General features: G+C 37.0%; 1 protein-coding gene across 1 annotated transcript in view; it reads right to left on the bottom strand.

The window, feature by feature from the left end:
• The window catches only part of GLMN (glomulin, FKBP associated protein), a 44,910-nt gene that overhangs the window by 8,568 nt on the left and 19,381 nt on the right, over positions 1-16,961 (bottom strand). Inside the window, 8 exon segments of the mRNA XM_087719310.1 lie at positions 1,289-1,398; positions 4,527-4,611; positions 4,856-4,929; positions 5,021-5,062; positions 6,963-7,052; positions 8,234-8,264; positions 9,531-9,584; positions 13,738-13,928. Coding sequence (XP_087575436.1) covers positions 1,289-1,398; positions 4,527-4,611; positions 4,856-4,929; positions 5,021-5,062; positions 6,963-7,052; positions 8,234-8,264; positions 9,531-9,584; positions 13,738-13,928 — 677 coding nt within the window.

Below are 16,961 nucleotides of genomic sequence, written 5' to 3'. Positions count from 1 at the left end.
GTTTGTATCCCCTTTCCCCTTTTGAGTTGTTCGCCGCCCTGAGTCCCTCCCGGAGAAGGGCGGCATACAAATAAATTAAATCTGAAATCTGAAACACATTTGAATGGCTTCATAGTTAGCATCTCAATAAATGTTCTAATTAAGTGAATGGCAAAGGCAAAATGACATATTTGGATTAGTGAATCAATTATTCAAGAGATTTTTAACAGATTATCTTTTTGATTTAATAGTGCCTTTTTTGGCACCAGGAGTTCATAATTTGCTTATAAACTCCAGTGAAACTTCAAATAAGCCAAAGAACTCTTAGAAAGTTATTTTGTTAACAAATTATAAGAACCTTAATGAAGTACCTCAGAGAAGGTCAGCCCTTCGCGACAGACCAGGCTTAAACACCAAAGTTATGGATACTAAAACTAATTTTCATTATAGGGTTGAAGTAACAGAACTCTGCAAGCCTGAATGTACCTCCTACCTGCCTGTCTTTATCCTAGCGAGAACTATGGAGAGTCAAATTGGAGACATTTTCTCAAATTCCACTCTTGCTTCGCACTCACTTTTTAAAAATATGACAGTTGCTTTTGCTGCAGTTCTTAGTCCTGTTCTTCAAGGTTATTTTCACAGCCCTTTACAAGTAGCCCTTTCTTAATGGCCAATAGCTTAGCAACTGTTCAAAGATAAGAGTGACCTCCCCCCCCCCCCCGCCCAAAGGTACTTATAAGCCCGATTTCCAAGTTCTAATAGCCACACATTCCCCTGCAATCACATGATCACATTTTGGGCATTTTGGGACCAATTCATTTTCATGGCCAGAATCTCAGGATCACGTGACCATGATTTTCTATGTTTTTAGCCATTTCTAGCCTTTATTTCTGGTTTCTAGCAAAAAAAAATGCCCATTGGATAAAATGGATTCGTTTAATATTAATTAATTAATTAATTAATTAATTAATTAATTAATTAATTAATTAGACTTATGTACCGCTTCATAGGGCTTTCAGCCCTCTCTAAGCGGTTTACAGATTTTTTTAGCAAATTGAGTCAGCAACTTGCCCCCACAGTCTGGGTCCTCATTTCACCCACCTCGGAAGGATGGAAGGTTGATAAACATGGTATTCACTTAATCATCGCCACAAAAACAAAAAAAAATCATAAAATTGGCTGTGGTTACCTGGTGACCTGTTTAACAATCACACTGACTTCCAACGATAATTCCAAGCTCAATTATGGCCGTAAATCGAGGACTAGCTCTACAAAGAGATACTTCTATGTGACCTTTGTCACATCTCACCTGTCTGAGTGCTGGAGAAGATCAGTTTCAGCACCTTCAGGAAGTGAGAGCACCATGTCCAACAGAGAGACCAGCTGGAGTCCAGTAAAAAACTTACTGCCTTCTTCCCTCTGGGGAGAAAAAATATAACACAGGAAACAGTAGTAAGTGCTTCATATGCTGCCTGCATTACTATTATAGCTAAAAGGTTTCTGAAAACAAATTTACTTTTTATTCCAACTACCTATTGTGGGAAGTTATCATCCAGCCCTCTCCCAGAAAAATGAAATATCCTAGGAAATATTGAAAAGGCAGAATATTTCTCTGGATATGAAAAATAAAGAAACATGCTTTAAAAGACAGAATAGTTGCCTGTAGCTTCCTGCCCATCCCCACTGTTAATGGGCCATTAAGAAGGCCAAGCTAGTCCCTTTTACATAATAAAGACTTCTCCACTGCAGCCCCAGGGGGGGTGGGAGTAAAGGCATGATAATATTGGCCCTTTACTCAACTGACCACATGGCATCTGAGAACTCAACTAAACCTGGATTCAAAACACAGCCCAGAGAGTTGCCCCTGCATGGCCCTATGGGAGTCTGACAACCAATCAGAATACATTTCTTACACAGGAACAGGAAACAGAGAGGTGGGACTGAACAGGTTATAAAAAGCCAGTGGTAATTGGCACACTGGGTGCTATTCCAAAAGCACTGGAATTACATTTAAAACAGTTAAAAATTGACAAAATCACCATCAGTCAAATGCAAAAAGCCGCACTGCTTGGATCTGCACGCATATTACTAAAATACGTTACGACGTCCTAGGCCCCTGGGTGGGGGCCCGACTAGTCACCAATGCCAAATCCGGTGAAACAACTGGCCGCTGTGATACAATTGTATAATAATAATAATAATGCTAATTGCAGAGACATGATGCCTGGCCTTATATAAATTGGGGTTTGGAAGGGGGGGGGGATATATCAAAACTAATGTTCACTCTGTAACTACAAAATTAAACAACTCAACATGGTTATATTGGCTGGAGGGCTGGGGAAGTTTCACAGCTAATTCTACAACTAATATAATGTTGGAATAGCAATCTTTTCAGTTTAATTTAAGCATGATAGGAGCTTCAGAGTAAGAGAGGAAAAAATATTTTTAGTGCTTTTTATAGAAGCACTAATATATGGAAGTATTAACTCTGCCAGAATATTATCTGCTAGAGACCCCATTGCATTTCAGCTTTTCCTTTTTTTTTTTTTGTTCAGTTGATAAGCTTTAGCCATTTATTTGAATGAGGACAGAATAAATCCGGTATTATGCTCTGCCCAGATTATGTTAAGGCAATTCACTATCATAGAAACACATTTGTTAGAAGGATACATCATACTTTTCAAAGAAATTTTTTAAATATGAGGTATCCAGTTATTTTTGTTCTCAAATCTTTGAATGAAGCCCAAAGATCTTTTCACAATCCTGCAATAGCTGAAAATTATCTTACCACCTAAAGTCTCTGTTGAAATCTCAGTTGAGAATTGAACTTTTTTTTATACTATAGCATGTGGATCTATCTGGATTTTATACTATAGTGTTCTGTCCCCCCTTCACGGCTCTTAACAAACAGTCAGACAAATAAACTTAAAAGGATTTTTCTTTATCAGTTCTCGGCTCTGACTGGCTTCGAGCCCAAAACTAACATAAATAAAGTCTTTAACCAGATAACGTAATGAAAACAAATCTTTCTTACGGCAACTCAATTTGAACAAAACGAAAGCAAAACACTTCTTCCAAAGTCTCTATGAATCAGGGTTACAGAAATACAGAGCACTTATCCAAGTGAATCTTACAGAAACCACGACTGATGATCAATGTTGTACAAACCAAGGCACGCATGAAGGAACGTTGACTCCTGCCACTAGGGCGTGGCAGCATCCGTCCTTTTATCTCCAAACTTGCCTCTAACCAGCCCCAGCTGCATAATGAATCTTGTATCCTGAAAAGACTCGCGGCAGACATCTGCTGAGTCACAACACTGTAGCATGTGGCTCTATGTGGATTTGTTAAGCTATTTATCATCAGTTTTAATTAAACATTAATTTGTTCTGTATTGTTAACCCACATTAACCAAAAAGGATAATAAATCGTAGTTCCTTTTACAAATATTTACTTGAATACTTTATTCTGCTCTTCCATTCTTCTTTTATTTACCTGGACTCACTGAAAATATATGTATTTTAGCAGACAGCATAGAAGAAATATGTATTTCTATTTGTAGCATTATTCATTATCAGTAATAATTAGTTGACTGAAGTGTTGTCAGGCTCAAGCCCCAAGAATGACATGATGATACTTTCAAGCTCATTTCTTTATTTTCTCTACACCCACTTTTAGAATTTTGCCAGACTAAGCTCTCTAGCATCTGTCTTTACCAAAGACTCTGAGTACTATTAGGAAGGAGCTGTCTCCCCTCTCTTCCTCTCACACAAAACATCTGGATTCACCTGCCTCTTATTCCTCTACAATGTACCCCTTCCCTCCTGGGAATCCAGCCTATTGCATTCCATCACAAGTGTACTGAAAATGTTAAATAAGAAGAAAACAAATGGAACATAGAACCGTGACCCATCAAAACCGCGGTCCACAAAAGCGCACTCGACGAAAGCGCGCATTTGACGTCATCACAGCACGACAAAAAAAATTAAAAATTGAAATAAAAATAAAATTAAAGCAAGCCGATTCACATAAAGGTAAGGGTTAGGTTTAGGGTTAGGTTTAGGGTTAGGTTAAGGGTTAGGGTTAGGTTTAGGTTTAGAGTGTTAGGGTTACGTTTAGCGTTAGGTTAAGGGTTAGCATTAGGTTTAGCATTAGGTTTAGCATTAGGTTTAGCGTTAGGTTTAGGGTTAGATTTAGGGTTAGATTAAGGGTTAGGTTTGGGGGGGTTAGGGTAAGGTTTTTGCTTTATTTTTACATTTATCGATCACAGCGCAATGTTTTCGTCGTGCTGTGATGACGTCACGTACGCGCTTTCGTTGAGCGTGCTTTTGTCTACCTCGGTTTTGTGGTGGAACCCATAGAACAAATCAATCCATTATGATACAATGTATCATAAAGTATGATAAGTTGGCAATTTCATTTGTGCTTCTAATGAAAAATTGATTTGTTCTCCCTCAGTCTGCATTTACAACATTGTGCTTCTTACATCCCAAACTTGATTTAAATCTCTCTCCTTCACTTACGTTGCCTTCATTAGTTTTCCTCACCTTTAAGGACAAATCAATTTGATTTTTAATATTCTGAATAATGTGTCCTTCCACGCCAGAATGGTTGCTCGTCTTCAATAAACATCTGTAACCAGAAGACCCAAGAAAGAAAAGAAAAATTATGCTCCAACTCATTTTTCTCCATCCTCGTGGTTTCATTATTTCTGACAATTGGTATGCCAAGTGATGGAATTTTCAGACTAAAATTGTGGAAAATCTAAATCAGGTATAATTTTTCTTAAAGATTGTGGTTTGAATGTATAAAAGACTAGTACTACAATCACATTAGCTATATTTCCGGTTAAAATACTTAGTAATATGAGACATACCTAAATAATATGTATTTTCCCTCTTCATCAAACTTATCTAAATACAGCTGCAAAATCTTAAGGGTCTTTTTTCTCTACATAGAAACACAAATATGAAACAGGTGAGATTTATATGCATTTTAAACCCAACAATTTTAAAAGTCATAGAAAACTTTTATTACATACCAGAGATTCAAAAGGGCATTGAGTCATAACCTTGACCAAATCCTGCCATTAAAAACAATACAAAATAAAAATTATTCCAGCAATATAGTATATGTTACACTTTACCTATAAACTCGCTAGGCAATGTAATTATGAAGTACAATGGGAACCATCTTTAATTCACAAAAACAAAAGACTCCTTTCTTAAGCTGCACTACATATATTAGGTTAGGTTAGGTTAAATTTATTTATAGGCCGCCCTTTTCCCTGAGGGGACTCAGGGCGGCTTACAATTTATATAGGAAGGGGAAACATACAGTGACATATAGGACAATACATAATTAAAAGAGTAAAGCAACATTCATTCAATATTCGGGCGGGGATGGATTATAATCTTTAACCCCAGGCCTGACAGGATAGCCAGGTCTTGAGGGCTGTGCGGAAGGTCTGGAGGGTGGTGAGGGTACGAATCTCCACGGGGAGATCGTTCCAAAGGGTCGGAGCTGCTACTGAAAAGGCTCTCCTCCGCGTAGTTGCCAGTCGACACTGACTGGCAGATGGAACTCGGAGGAGGCCCAATCTATGCGATCTAATGGGTCGTGAGGAGGTAATTGGCAGGAGGCGGTCTCTCAAGTACCCAGATCCACTACCATGAAGGGCTTTGTAGGTGGTAAGTAGCACCTTGAAGCGCACCCGGAGATCAACAGGTAGCCAGCGCAGCTCGCGGAGGATAGGTTTATGTGGGCGAACCGAGGTGCACCCACAATCACTCGCGCGGCCGCATTCTGGACTAGCTGAAGTCGCCGGATGCTCTTCAAGGGCAGCCCCATGTAGAGCACATTGCTTGGAGAGGGAAAGGCAGAATATGATTTACAACAAAGGCAGAAAGAAGTGTATTGTGGAATAAGTGTTCGAAATATCAAGCCCAATATTGTATACCATAGTCAGCCAGAAAATTATAGCAGATGTTTAGAAGAAAGCAGAATCAAATATTGTACAGTGTGCAAAAACTCTTGCTTCTAATATCACAACACTATCAATTTGGCCTTTCACGCCACTTTAATTTTTTTAACATCCAATATAAATGCCAACTGGTATTTGTACTTAAAAATGTGGACTGATGTCCCAAAAGTGGATACAAAATATTTTATTTTCATTTTCATTTTTCATTTATACTTTATTTGTATGCCGCCCTTTTCCCTGAGGGGACTCAGGGCGGCTCACAATTGAAGGGGGGGGAGACAGACAAGTTACAAAACTTAGAGTCATACACCGTTAAAAACACAACAGTCACACCATTCGAGTGGGGTTACAAGTCGTTAGCCCCAGGCCTGTTGGAACAGCAGCTTTTAAGGGCTATGCGGAAGGTCTTGAGGGTGGTGAGGGTACGAATCTCCACGGGGAGTTCGTTCCAGAGGGTCGGAGCAGCCACCGAGAAGGCTCTCCTCCGGGTAGTTGCCAGTCGACATTGGCTGGCTGATGGAATTCGGAGGAGGCCTAATCTATGCGATCTTATTGGTCTAGAGGAGGTAATTGGCAGTAGGCGGTCTCTCAAGTATTATTCAATACTTCATGTTCTCTGTATGATACTGAAATAAAAATTGGTGCCTACTTACAATATTTGATCACTTTCACCTCTCCTTTAGGAGAAGCAGAATTAATTAATTTTATCTAAGTAGAAAGCATATTGTGCAGTACAGTATCAGTGTCTGGAGACAGAGCTTTATTTTTGCTCCATATAAATTTTGGGATGTAAAGATGATTTTTCTATTAAAATGACAGTAACAACACAAGATTAAAAAGGTACTAAATTCTTTAACAAAATGGGGGGTTTGACCCTCATTGTATTAGTCTGTTTAATTAGTCCCATTACAGCACTAAATAAATACTATTGACAATCATCTTAAGAAATATCAACCCAATGCATTCATATAATTAAAAGTTTATGGTTTTCCCACATTACCTGAGGTGTTGTAATACAACCTTCCAATTCCAAATACTGACGAAAAAGGCTATTATTTTCCAATCTCAGGAGACAGTTCTCCAAAAGAGCCTATAAGTTAAATGGATGTATTAATTTTAAAAACTATGGACGCTTCTCCCAGTATATTAATCCCCAAATATAGAACAGAACACTGGAAGTATTTTATTTTTAAATGTATTCAGATTCCTTATGGAGAAAAATAAATTCTTCTCCTTTACTTACATTACATTTACATTAGAGCCGAGGTGGCGCAGTGGTTAAATGCAGCACTGCAGGCTACTTCAGCTGACTGCAGTTCAGCAGTTCGGCTGTTCAAATCTCACTGGCTCAAGGTTGACTCAGCCTTCCATCCTTCCGAGGTGGGTAAAATGAGGACCCGGATTGTTGGGGGCAATATGCTGACTCTGTAAACCGCTTAGAGAGGGCTGAAAGCCGTATGAAGTGGTATATAAGTCTAACTATTGCTATTATCCAATTTTTAAACTGCTGCAATCAAGCAATTTCAGCAATTTATAAGAATGTAGTTGATAGCGTAAATCCAACATCTGTAAACCATGCTTTATAGCTTAATTTTATAACAGGTAAATAGATTGTTCTAATCTTGATCTGTTTTATAAGTCCCAATAACTCAACTCATTCAAAATCTTAAGTTCAAACTACACTATAACTTCAGGCTGTGTGCAAACCCAGCTAAAGAGTCTGTTTTGACTCTTTGTTAGATCATATGGCATATGACACCTTATACAACCGCACCGATTAACAATAAATTATATTTCTAGGAATAATTTCATGTTATACTGTAACAATATATAAAATCCATGTAGTATATATCTAAACATCTGGTTTAACTTGGACTATTTTTTTAAAAAGTTAAGTGAGGTTGAATGTAATGAATATTTGGACTAGAGACTTTCAAAAAAATCCCAGGTTAAATTGGAAATTGAAAATGCATACTAGATGAAATCAGTGGCCATGGTAAAATCACTTTTATACTGCTGCTACAAAAACTACATAGGCACCAGAAGTCAAGCTTGAGTTGAGGAGCCTTTATTAACCACCCATGAAATTAGATGTCAGATTAGAGTAATTCAGCGTAATTGAACCTAAAAATTCAATCCGATTCATTTTCAAGCAAGCTGACATGAATTCAAGCTTGCTTATAAAGCGTGTTCAATTTTAAAGAAAGTTGGAATGAACTTTTATTTTCTGAGAACTCAAGGAAAAATAATTTATGCATATTATATACTTACAAGTCCTTTTGATAAAACAGGTTCTTCTGTCCTGCAAAATAAATAACACCTAGTTTGTTAAAGTTTTTATTTTGTTGTCTTTTTCAGAAACAATGTCAGATTCTTGTCACCAATGTAATGTTTTCAAGGTATATGGTCTGTTCCTTAACAAGACACAGCACAGACTTTCAAATTAAACCTATTCTGAGAATAGATTATAGAGGTAAGGACAGGATTATTGGATCATATTTTTCAAGGCCAGCTATCCATGACAGCATGTCTTGTCAAGTCCTCTCACAACTATTGAAATGGAATACTGTACACATGTTCTCAAATTCAAGTGTTAAGGAGAGAGCTTTTATAGTTCAGTGCAAATTCAAACTAAATATTTTTAATAAAAAAAATATTTTTAATTTTCAAAACACAACACAAAAAATCTTCCTTCTTTACATACTGTAGAAAGTTTATCAATTGGTTGCAAAAGACTTTCGTGCATCTCTTCCACAGTCATCAAGCATAATTCATATTAACTCAAATACTTTAACTCAGATATTTATACATGTTACCATCATCATACCTCCATTTTCATTTGACTATAATTGTTTAAATGTCCTTCATCATAAAATATACCAAGATTTAATACATAACCACATACTGGCATTTCATTTACTATTTCTAAAATCCTCCAATAACACTGAATCGTTATGTCCTATTCTAGCTAAACATCCGTAATATTTAGGAACAAAATTTTCTAATCCTCCTTTCCAAATTACTGTTTACAATTTACATCCAGTTTCCTTATATTGTACACATACATACATACATACATACATACATACATACATACATACATATATATGTTGTTGTCATTATCCCTCCTTTATTTGACTATATCCTGCTTATACTTTCAGAGGTCCGATATTGTTCTATGTACAATCCTTGTTTTATTGATTGCATGTAATATTCTAATTTTCTGAGATGGTGGATTTTGGGTTTTCATGAGCTGTACGGCATAATCATCACAATTGTGACAAATCACAGCTTGAACTATCTTGCTTTGCATGTAATGAGTCTTATCTCATATATTAATTTCATCTTTTAAGTTGCATTACTGAAATAAATGAATTTTTGCACGATATTCTAATTTTTTGAGTTTCACCTATATATGAACTAAAACACAATTTAGCTTAATAAGATTGAAGTATACATGTTCCTTGTTTCCAAACAAATTACTATTAATTGCCCTATTTTTCCCCCTAACACTGTATTTTAAATCTTTGGAAACATGTGAAATAAACAAGAAACAGTGCGTACTTACTTTTTCAACAGGACTCTAATATGTACCATGTTGCATTGCAAAATATATGATGGGCTACAAAAGAGAGATATATTCATGTAAGAATAATTTATCAGATAAAGGCAGTCACTTTTAACATCTAAACAATGAGAATAATAATATCTCTTTCTTCTTTCTTTTGTTTATTCATATAAAAACAGGAAGGCTGTTCTTCAGTTATGACTATGGTTCCTACCATAATACATAATACATAACTATTCATAAACATGCTGATAAATAGAAATCCTAATTGGAGTTTGTATTATATGACATTTGCATTATATTTGTTGACAGTGATGAAGAGGTCTCAACTGCTAGAATATTTGTATTTTAACCAAAAGTTAGTTTAATCATCATTCCTCACAATAAATATTTATACTGTTGATTTTTCTTTGGTTAAATCAGAGGCATAACTAAGTCTGGAGAAGATTTTTATAAATTGAAGATGATATCACATTAACATAACTGTTTTGCAAATTTATTTGAATTATTAAGTTGGGCAGATTATCATTCCTAGGGAATTTGATTTAATTTTGGGTGTTAGTGAAGTGAGACAAGACTTGCGGTGGGGGGAGTCTGCAGAGTTAGAATACCTTTCAAGCTTACATCCAGAAGTGTAATCTACCTGATATATAATAGCAGTTATATTCAAACAAGCAAGGCTATACTTTTTTGTGTGTGACACATGTTTATGATGGCATTATTTCTAAGGACCTTGATGGATGCTCAATTAGTGAAAATTACAATTACTTATCACAAGCAAGTAATATCGCTGATCATGGGGAAAAAATTCAACTAATGGAAGTAATATTACAACAGATAAACTTAAGATCAACAATAAAAAATGGATTTTTCCCAACTATACAGAGCCTTTAAAGGATTTCTACATGACAATTTAACCATGTATGCTATGATTCGCATTCTGGAAGCACATTGTGCTTTAGATCAAGTTAACTGGAGTTTGATTAATTATATACTTTAAAAATTGAATATATTGCAGCATATTAAGCAGAAATCTGCTACACTATTAACTTCTCATTTAAAACAATTGGAACAAAGTAAGACATCAACAATAAGAGATACATAGGGATAATTCATAGTGATCAAGCAGAAACTAATTGTCATTTTTTGGAATTTTATAAGACTATATATTCTGGAAATATTGTAAGTCCCAGAGGGAAGCCTTTTTAAATAGAGCTAATCTTCCAGAAACAGCTACTTTGGCAAAGCTTAACGAAAGCATTACTTTCATTAATTCATCCTGCACAATCTGGCTTTATGAAAGGGCATATCAGACTACTAGTAGATTTATTATAATTCCACAATGAAAGAAAATGAAGCAGCAGTTTTTGGCATCATTAGATGCAGAAAAAGGTTTTGAAAATATGTAATTCAAGTTTCTGGTACAAGTGATAAAGAAATTGGATTTTCTTTACAATTTATTTCTGTAAAAAGAAGTAACTTTGTCCCATTTTTATTGTGGAGGAGATAATCCTAAAGGGATAATAAAAATGAGACAGGACACATGCCAAGAATGCCCCCACTTTTTGCTAATTTTAATAAAGTAATCTTTCAGACACTTAATAAAACAATCTTGCCACATTCAAGGACTGCAGACCAGATTTTGAATGTATGTCAGTGCTAAATACTGATTATATTTCTGGTACTTATAAATTATTTTTATTTAAAATTGTGGAAACTATATACTGTATTTTTCGGAGTATAAGAGCACCGGAGTATAAGATGCTCCAAGGTTTTGAAGAGGCAATTTTTTTTTAACAAAAAGTAGGTAGAGAGAGAGAGAAAGAGAGAGAAATACAGTAGGTAGGTAGGGAGAGTGAGTAGTTAGGTAGTTAAAGGGAGAGAGAGAGAGGGAGGGAGGGGGAGAGAGAGGGGGGGTAGGTAGGGAGAGAGAGAGAGAGAGAGAGAGAGAAGGTAGGTAGGTGGAGAGAAAGAGAGAGAAATATAGTAGGGAGGGAGGGAGGGAGAGAGACGGAGTAGGTAGGTAGATAGATGTTTCCAGGTGTATTTATCCATGTGGTGGAGAAGGAAATCGCTGACAATTTGCAGCACCTAAGACTTTGTTTCTACTGGCGAAGCACTTGTAATGTAATTCTCATCAACCACTCTAACTTTCCGAAAGGGGGGAAAAAGTTTTTGCACTCTGCAAACCTCCCCAAAACAGCCCGTTTTTTGTGAAAATGCCCCCCCCTTTTAAAGGCATGAATAGCCTTTAGGGGGCTTGCAAAGTGCTCCTGGGGGTGGGGAATGGGGCAAAAACAAGCAAAAAATTGTCTATTTTTTGCAAAAACTTGCCCGTTTTTTGTCAAAAAATTGCACGCATAGCCTTTAGGAAGTTTATATGGTGATGCTGGCCTCCCCAGCCCCCAGGAGTTCTCTAAAAGTCTCCATAAGGCTATGCATGGCCATTTTGGTGAAGGGGGCGGGGCTTCGGGAGGCAAAAAAATGCTGTATTCTGTGTATAAGACACACCCAGATTTTCAGCCTCTTTTTTGAGGCAAAAAGGGGCGTCTTATATTCTGAAAAATACGGTAGCTGTGTGGAAAATATTTTGGGATTAGAATACTTTTACAATAAATCTAATACCATGCGAATCGATAACAACTTCCTAAAGAAGTAGGTAAAAATTTAGGATTTGTACTTTGTGTTGACTTTATTTTAATATCTGACAATAGAATTGAATATTTCAGATTAGATATTACTTCTACCTTTAGGCATTTGATTTACTTAGCAGTAGCTTAAATAAAATTAAAGGCATGACCTTTTTTCTCAACTATTACTAATTTTTATACTACTTATATGCGATTATTGATTTATTTGTAAAATTCATTAGCCACCCACCTTACTGCACAGTAACTCTGAGCAGCTACAATATAAAACTATATAAAGTTGCTATCGAATATAAATACATTTATATGGGTATGTGTGGGTATATTGTGAATTTATATTAAGTATGTATGCATGCATGCATGCATGCATGCATGTATGTATGTATGTATGTATGTATAAATGTAATACTATAAAAAATAAACCTAGTTAAAAAGGTAGAGAGAGGGAGTATGATGCAAAGGGGGCCTTGTATCCGTTATTAAGCTATACACCACCTTCAATATGATACCCCTCCATTGGAGCTCCAAGCCAACTGACAGAACCAAGTCTTCATGCTCTTATGGAAGGAAGGGATGGTTTAAAAATCCACTAAAATTAGTATCTTTCAAAAACTATAGGCAGGGTATACCAAAGTTAGCTACTGTATGCCAACCACTACATTTTACTGATTTTTTTTCAGAGAAAATATAATTGCTCTTAGGAATGTTCAAAGGTGATGCATCAAACAAGTAAGGAGCTATGGTAACTAATCTGAACATTTAAAATAAAGTATATACTAAAATTGCCTATGGGGCCTGATGTAAATGTTATTCCCTTAAATCAGTGTTTCTCAACCTTGGCAACTTGAAGATGTCTGGACTTCAACTCCCAGAATTCCCCAGCCAGAGTTGAAGTCTGGACATCTTCAAGTTACCAAGGTTGAGAAACACTGCCTTAAATAGTTCTTGTCTGCTTGTCCATCACCTGATCCTTAATTTTGTCCCCCCCCCCAATGAGAATGATCTTACCTGCTGAGCTGGTCTGGAATACAGAGTCTGGTTCCACCACAAAACCGCGGACGACAAAATCGCGGTCGACGAAAGCGCATATGTGACGTCATCACAGCGCGACGAAAAAGATCGAAAAATGTAAAAATAAAGCGAAAACCTTACCCTAACCCCCCCAAACCTAACCCTAAACCTAACCCTAAACCTAACCCTTAACCTAACCCTAAACCTAACCCTAAACCTAACGAAAAACCTAACCCTAACCCTTAACCTAACGCTAAACGTAACGCTAACCCTCTAACCCTAACCCTAACCCTTAACCTAACCCTAACCCTAACCCTAACCCTTAACCTAACCCTTACCTTTATGTGAATCAGCTTGCTGTAATTTAATTTTTATTTCAATTTTTCGATATTTTTCATCGCGTTGTGATAACGTCACATACGCGATTTCGTCGACTGTGCTTTTGTGGAACGCGGTTTTGACGGGTCACGCAGAGTCTTATATGCCTCAGCCATTTAGCCAAATAGTCATTTCCAAGCCAACAAAAATAAAAGCAATGTTGTGCTTACTTGAAAACTACTGGGAGACCGTCAACACCAAAGCAGTCCTGAACATATACTATGTAAGATAGACACGCTAAAGCATCTGAAGATTGTTCCTCGGTCATTTCCGATATGTCTTCATCATTCCAGTTTTCACGTTTACATATTGGCTGAAAATGCACTTGTGGAAATAATTCTTTAATATCCGCTAAAATTCCCTGTTAAAAGAAACAAAATATCTCGTACTGCAAATAAAGACTGAATACTGAAACATATTGACCCAGACATAATGTCTAAGCATGAATTTCACTTCCCCTAAAACTATTATAAAGAAAAATAGACGTGCCTTCCTTATTTAATATCTCATCTCTTTATATCAGTGTTTCTCAACCTTGGCAACTTGAAGATGTCCGGACTTCAACTCCCAGAATTCCCCAGCCAGCAAATGCTGGCTGGGGAATTCTGGGAGTTGAAGTCCGGACATCTTCAAGTTGCCAAGGTTGAGAAACACTGCTTTATATAATATTTCAAGGACATTCATAGTTTTTACTGCATATAACAGCGTAGTAATGTGCCAGCTCTCATTCACGGAACCTTGTACCTCATGAAAATCAAAATCCTCAGGCTTCAAACACCATAGCTCAGATGCCAGAGCAAGAAGTTCATAATGACTTCAAATACAAGACATAAGGGAAATAGATCTATGGCCTTTCCTTTTTTAGCTACCTAGATCCAAAATCCACTCATTTGGAATCTAGTCTCACTGAGTAAGAGAAGTGAAGAAACATCTCCCTCTTATGGTGATATACCGTACATGTCTGCAGAAGGGCAAGCAAAGAGAAAGAGGTGAAAGAGATTCTCAAGCATTTTTAAAAAACCAGTATAAGTAATCTGGAGCATGCCCAACATCCTTTACTCCTCGTTGCTGGATAAAAACTTTGGGTTGAAAGAAAGAGGAGAATACTTAAGAAGAATGCTTGGGAGAAAAAGGAGGGGAGGAAAAGTTGTATGCATAATGCAGAAAGTAAAAAGATGAACTGGTTTTTCTAAGTTGAGAAGCAGAGAAAAGCAATGCTCAAGTGGAAGGCTTTAGGCAGAGTGCCTGTAACTGGAACTGCCAGGAACAAGAGCAAAACTAAGCAAAACAGGCAGCAAACTCCGCACTCACACTGATGTGATTACCTAGTTGGGTAATGAAACGTTTGCAAGAAAACGATCAAGCTCAGACAGCACCAAGAAATCCAGAGTCTATCCCTGAGCTTTTTTTTCTCTTCTCTTACAATTAAAGTTCCCTGGGATAGGAAATGCGGGAAACATTGAAATATGACCTAAATGTCTCTCGGGAATCATCAAAAGCTTAAGCAATTTGTTTCTGAAGCTTCACCTGAAGGATGCCATCTATGGAGACAGGAATCACAAAGATGTAGTGTATGGAGTCACCTTTGTGGAGAGATGGTGGCAAACAAATTTAATAAATAAAATTAGCCAAGAAAAGAAAGCTAAGGAAGGACTATCTCTAACAAATATTTTAGACGTGGATTTGTGTTTATAGTATTTTGTTTTCTGGTGTTATTAGTCCATCAGTTTGCAAAAATTGCATCTGATTTTTAAAAGAGAAATTTTTGCCTTTGTGCAAATTCCATTTATATACATTTTGTCCCATTTAAAGATATTTAAACCTTCACTGGAACTCTACCCTCTCTATACTGTTCTACAGGAGACTGATGTTGGAGATGTCCTTTGTGATTGGATCAATGCTAAGTGTCTTACTCTAGCTATGCAAAGTTTTAGGGCATTTGATTACAAAAAGACAAAATGAACTTTCATTTTTCACTTCCCCAAGCTTAATATTTAAATTATAAGACTTCTATACCACATAAGCCACTGGGTATGCATCAGTTAATCTGTTTTTATAGTCATTGTAAGCATGCATTGTAAGCATGCAAGAAAATTCACAATCCCCATGCAAGCAGCACCAAATTGCAAAAAGCTTATGCTTTTCACTTAAAAACCAGTATTTATTTAAATAACAATATTTGCATAGCAGCTAGCATAAAATATCATAAAATCAATGGCCTGTCCAAAAATGTCATAAACTGTAAACCATAAAGCGTGCAGGACTTATTCACATAGCTGTACTTACATTTGCATGCTTTCGAGTGGCTAGGTACACAGGAGCTGAGGCAAGTAACAGGAATTCATCCTGTTGCACGGAGATAGCTCGGGTCTCAAACTAGGCTGTCAGCTCTCCAGCTGACAAGCTCAGCGTCCTTAACCACTGAGCCAATGCACCCCCTATTATAATTATTATTCTAGTTTAGTCACTGAGCTGCAAACTACATGTAGGTTGCGAGATGAACGCAAGCATCTTTTCCTGCTAAATCTGGGCTTAGAAAGGAAGGTCAGACTGAACGCAAACCAAGCTGAAGAATTGAATGACTACCTGCCCTAAACACACTGGATCAGTGGCGGGATTCAAAATGTTTTACTTCCGGTTCTGTGGCCGTGGCTTTGTGGGTGTGGCAGTACCAGTAAGTCAATTGTATATGTAAGCTCATGTTGATATAAAAAGCACATAGACAAATGTATACTGTAGTAAATAATCAGATCAGCAGCAAATACAGTATAAGCAAGCGGTTCCACCACAAAATTGCGGAGGACAAAATCGCGCTCGACGAAAGCGCGCATTTGACGTCATCACAGCGCGACGAAAACATCGCGCTGTGATCGAAAAATGTAAAAATAAAGCTAAAACCTTACCCTAACCCCCCCAGACCTAACCCTAAACCTAACCCTAAACCTAACCCTTAACCTAACCCTAAATCTAACCCTAAACCTAACCGTTAACGTAACGCTAAACCTAACACTAACCCTTAACCTAACGCTAAACCTAACGCTAACGCTCTAAACCTGACCCTAACCCTTAACCTAACCCTAACCCTAAACCTAACCCTTACCTTTATGTGAATCGGCTTGCTTTAATTTTAATTTTATTTCAATTTTTAATTTTTTTCGTTGCACTGTGATGACGTCACATGCGCGCTTTCGTCGAGCACGATTTTGTCCTCCGCGCTTTTGACGGGTCACGAAGCAAGCAATGATGCAAAAAAATAACATTCTGATGGCATTGCACAAATGGCATGCTTATGTAATGCCATCTATATACGAAACAAACATCTTTGAGATGGCGTAACCATGTGTTTGTGATTCCCCACCGCTTGTGATTCCCCTCCAGCAGATACTACTAATGA

The sequence above is a fragment of the Thamnophis sirtalis genome, unplaced genomic scaffold, assembly GCF_051295495.1.
Source record: "Thamnophis sirtalis isolate CommonGarterSnake01/CBP01778 unplaced genomic scaffold, rThaSir2_p1.2 scaffold_7, whole genome shotgun sequence".
NCBI classification, from domain to species: Eukaryota; Metazoa; Chordata; class Lepidosauria; order Squamata; family Natricidae; genus Thamnophis; species Thamnophis sirtalis.
Note: the sequence above shows the minus strand (reverse complement) of the source record. Positions and strands in the feature narration are given on the sequence as shown.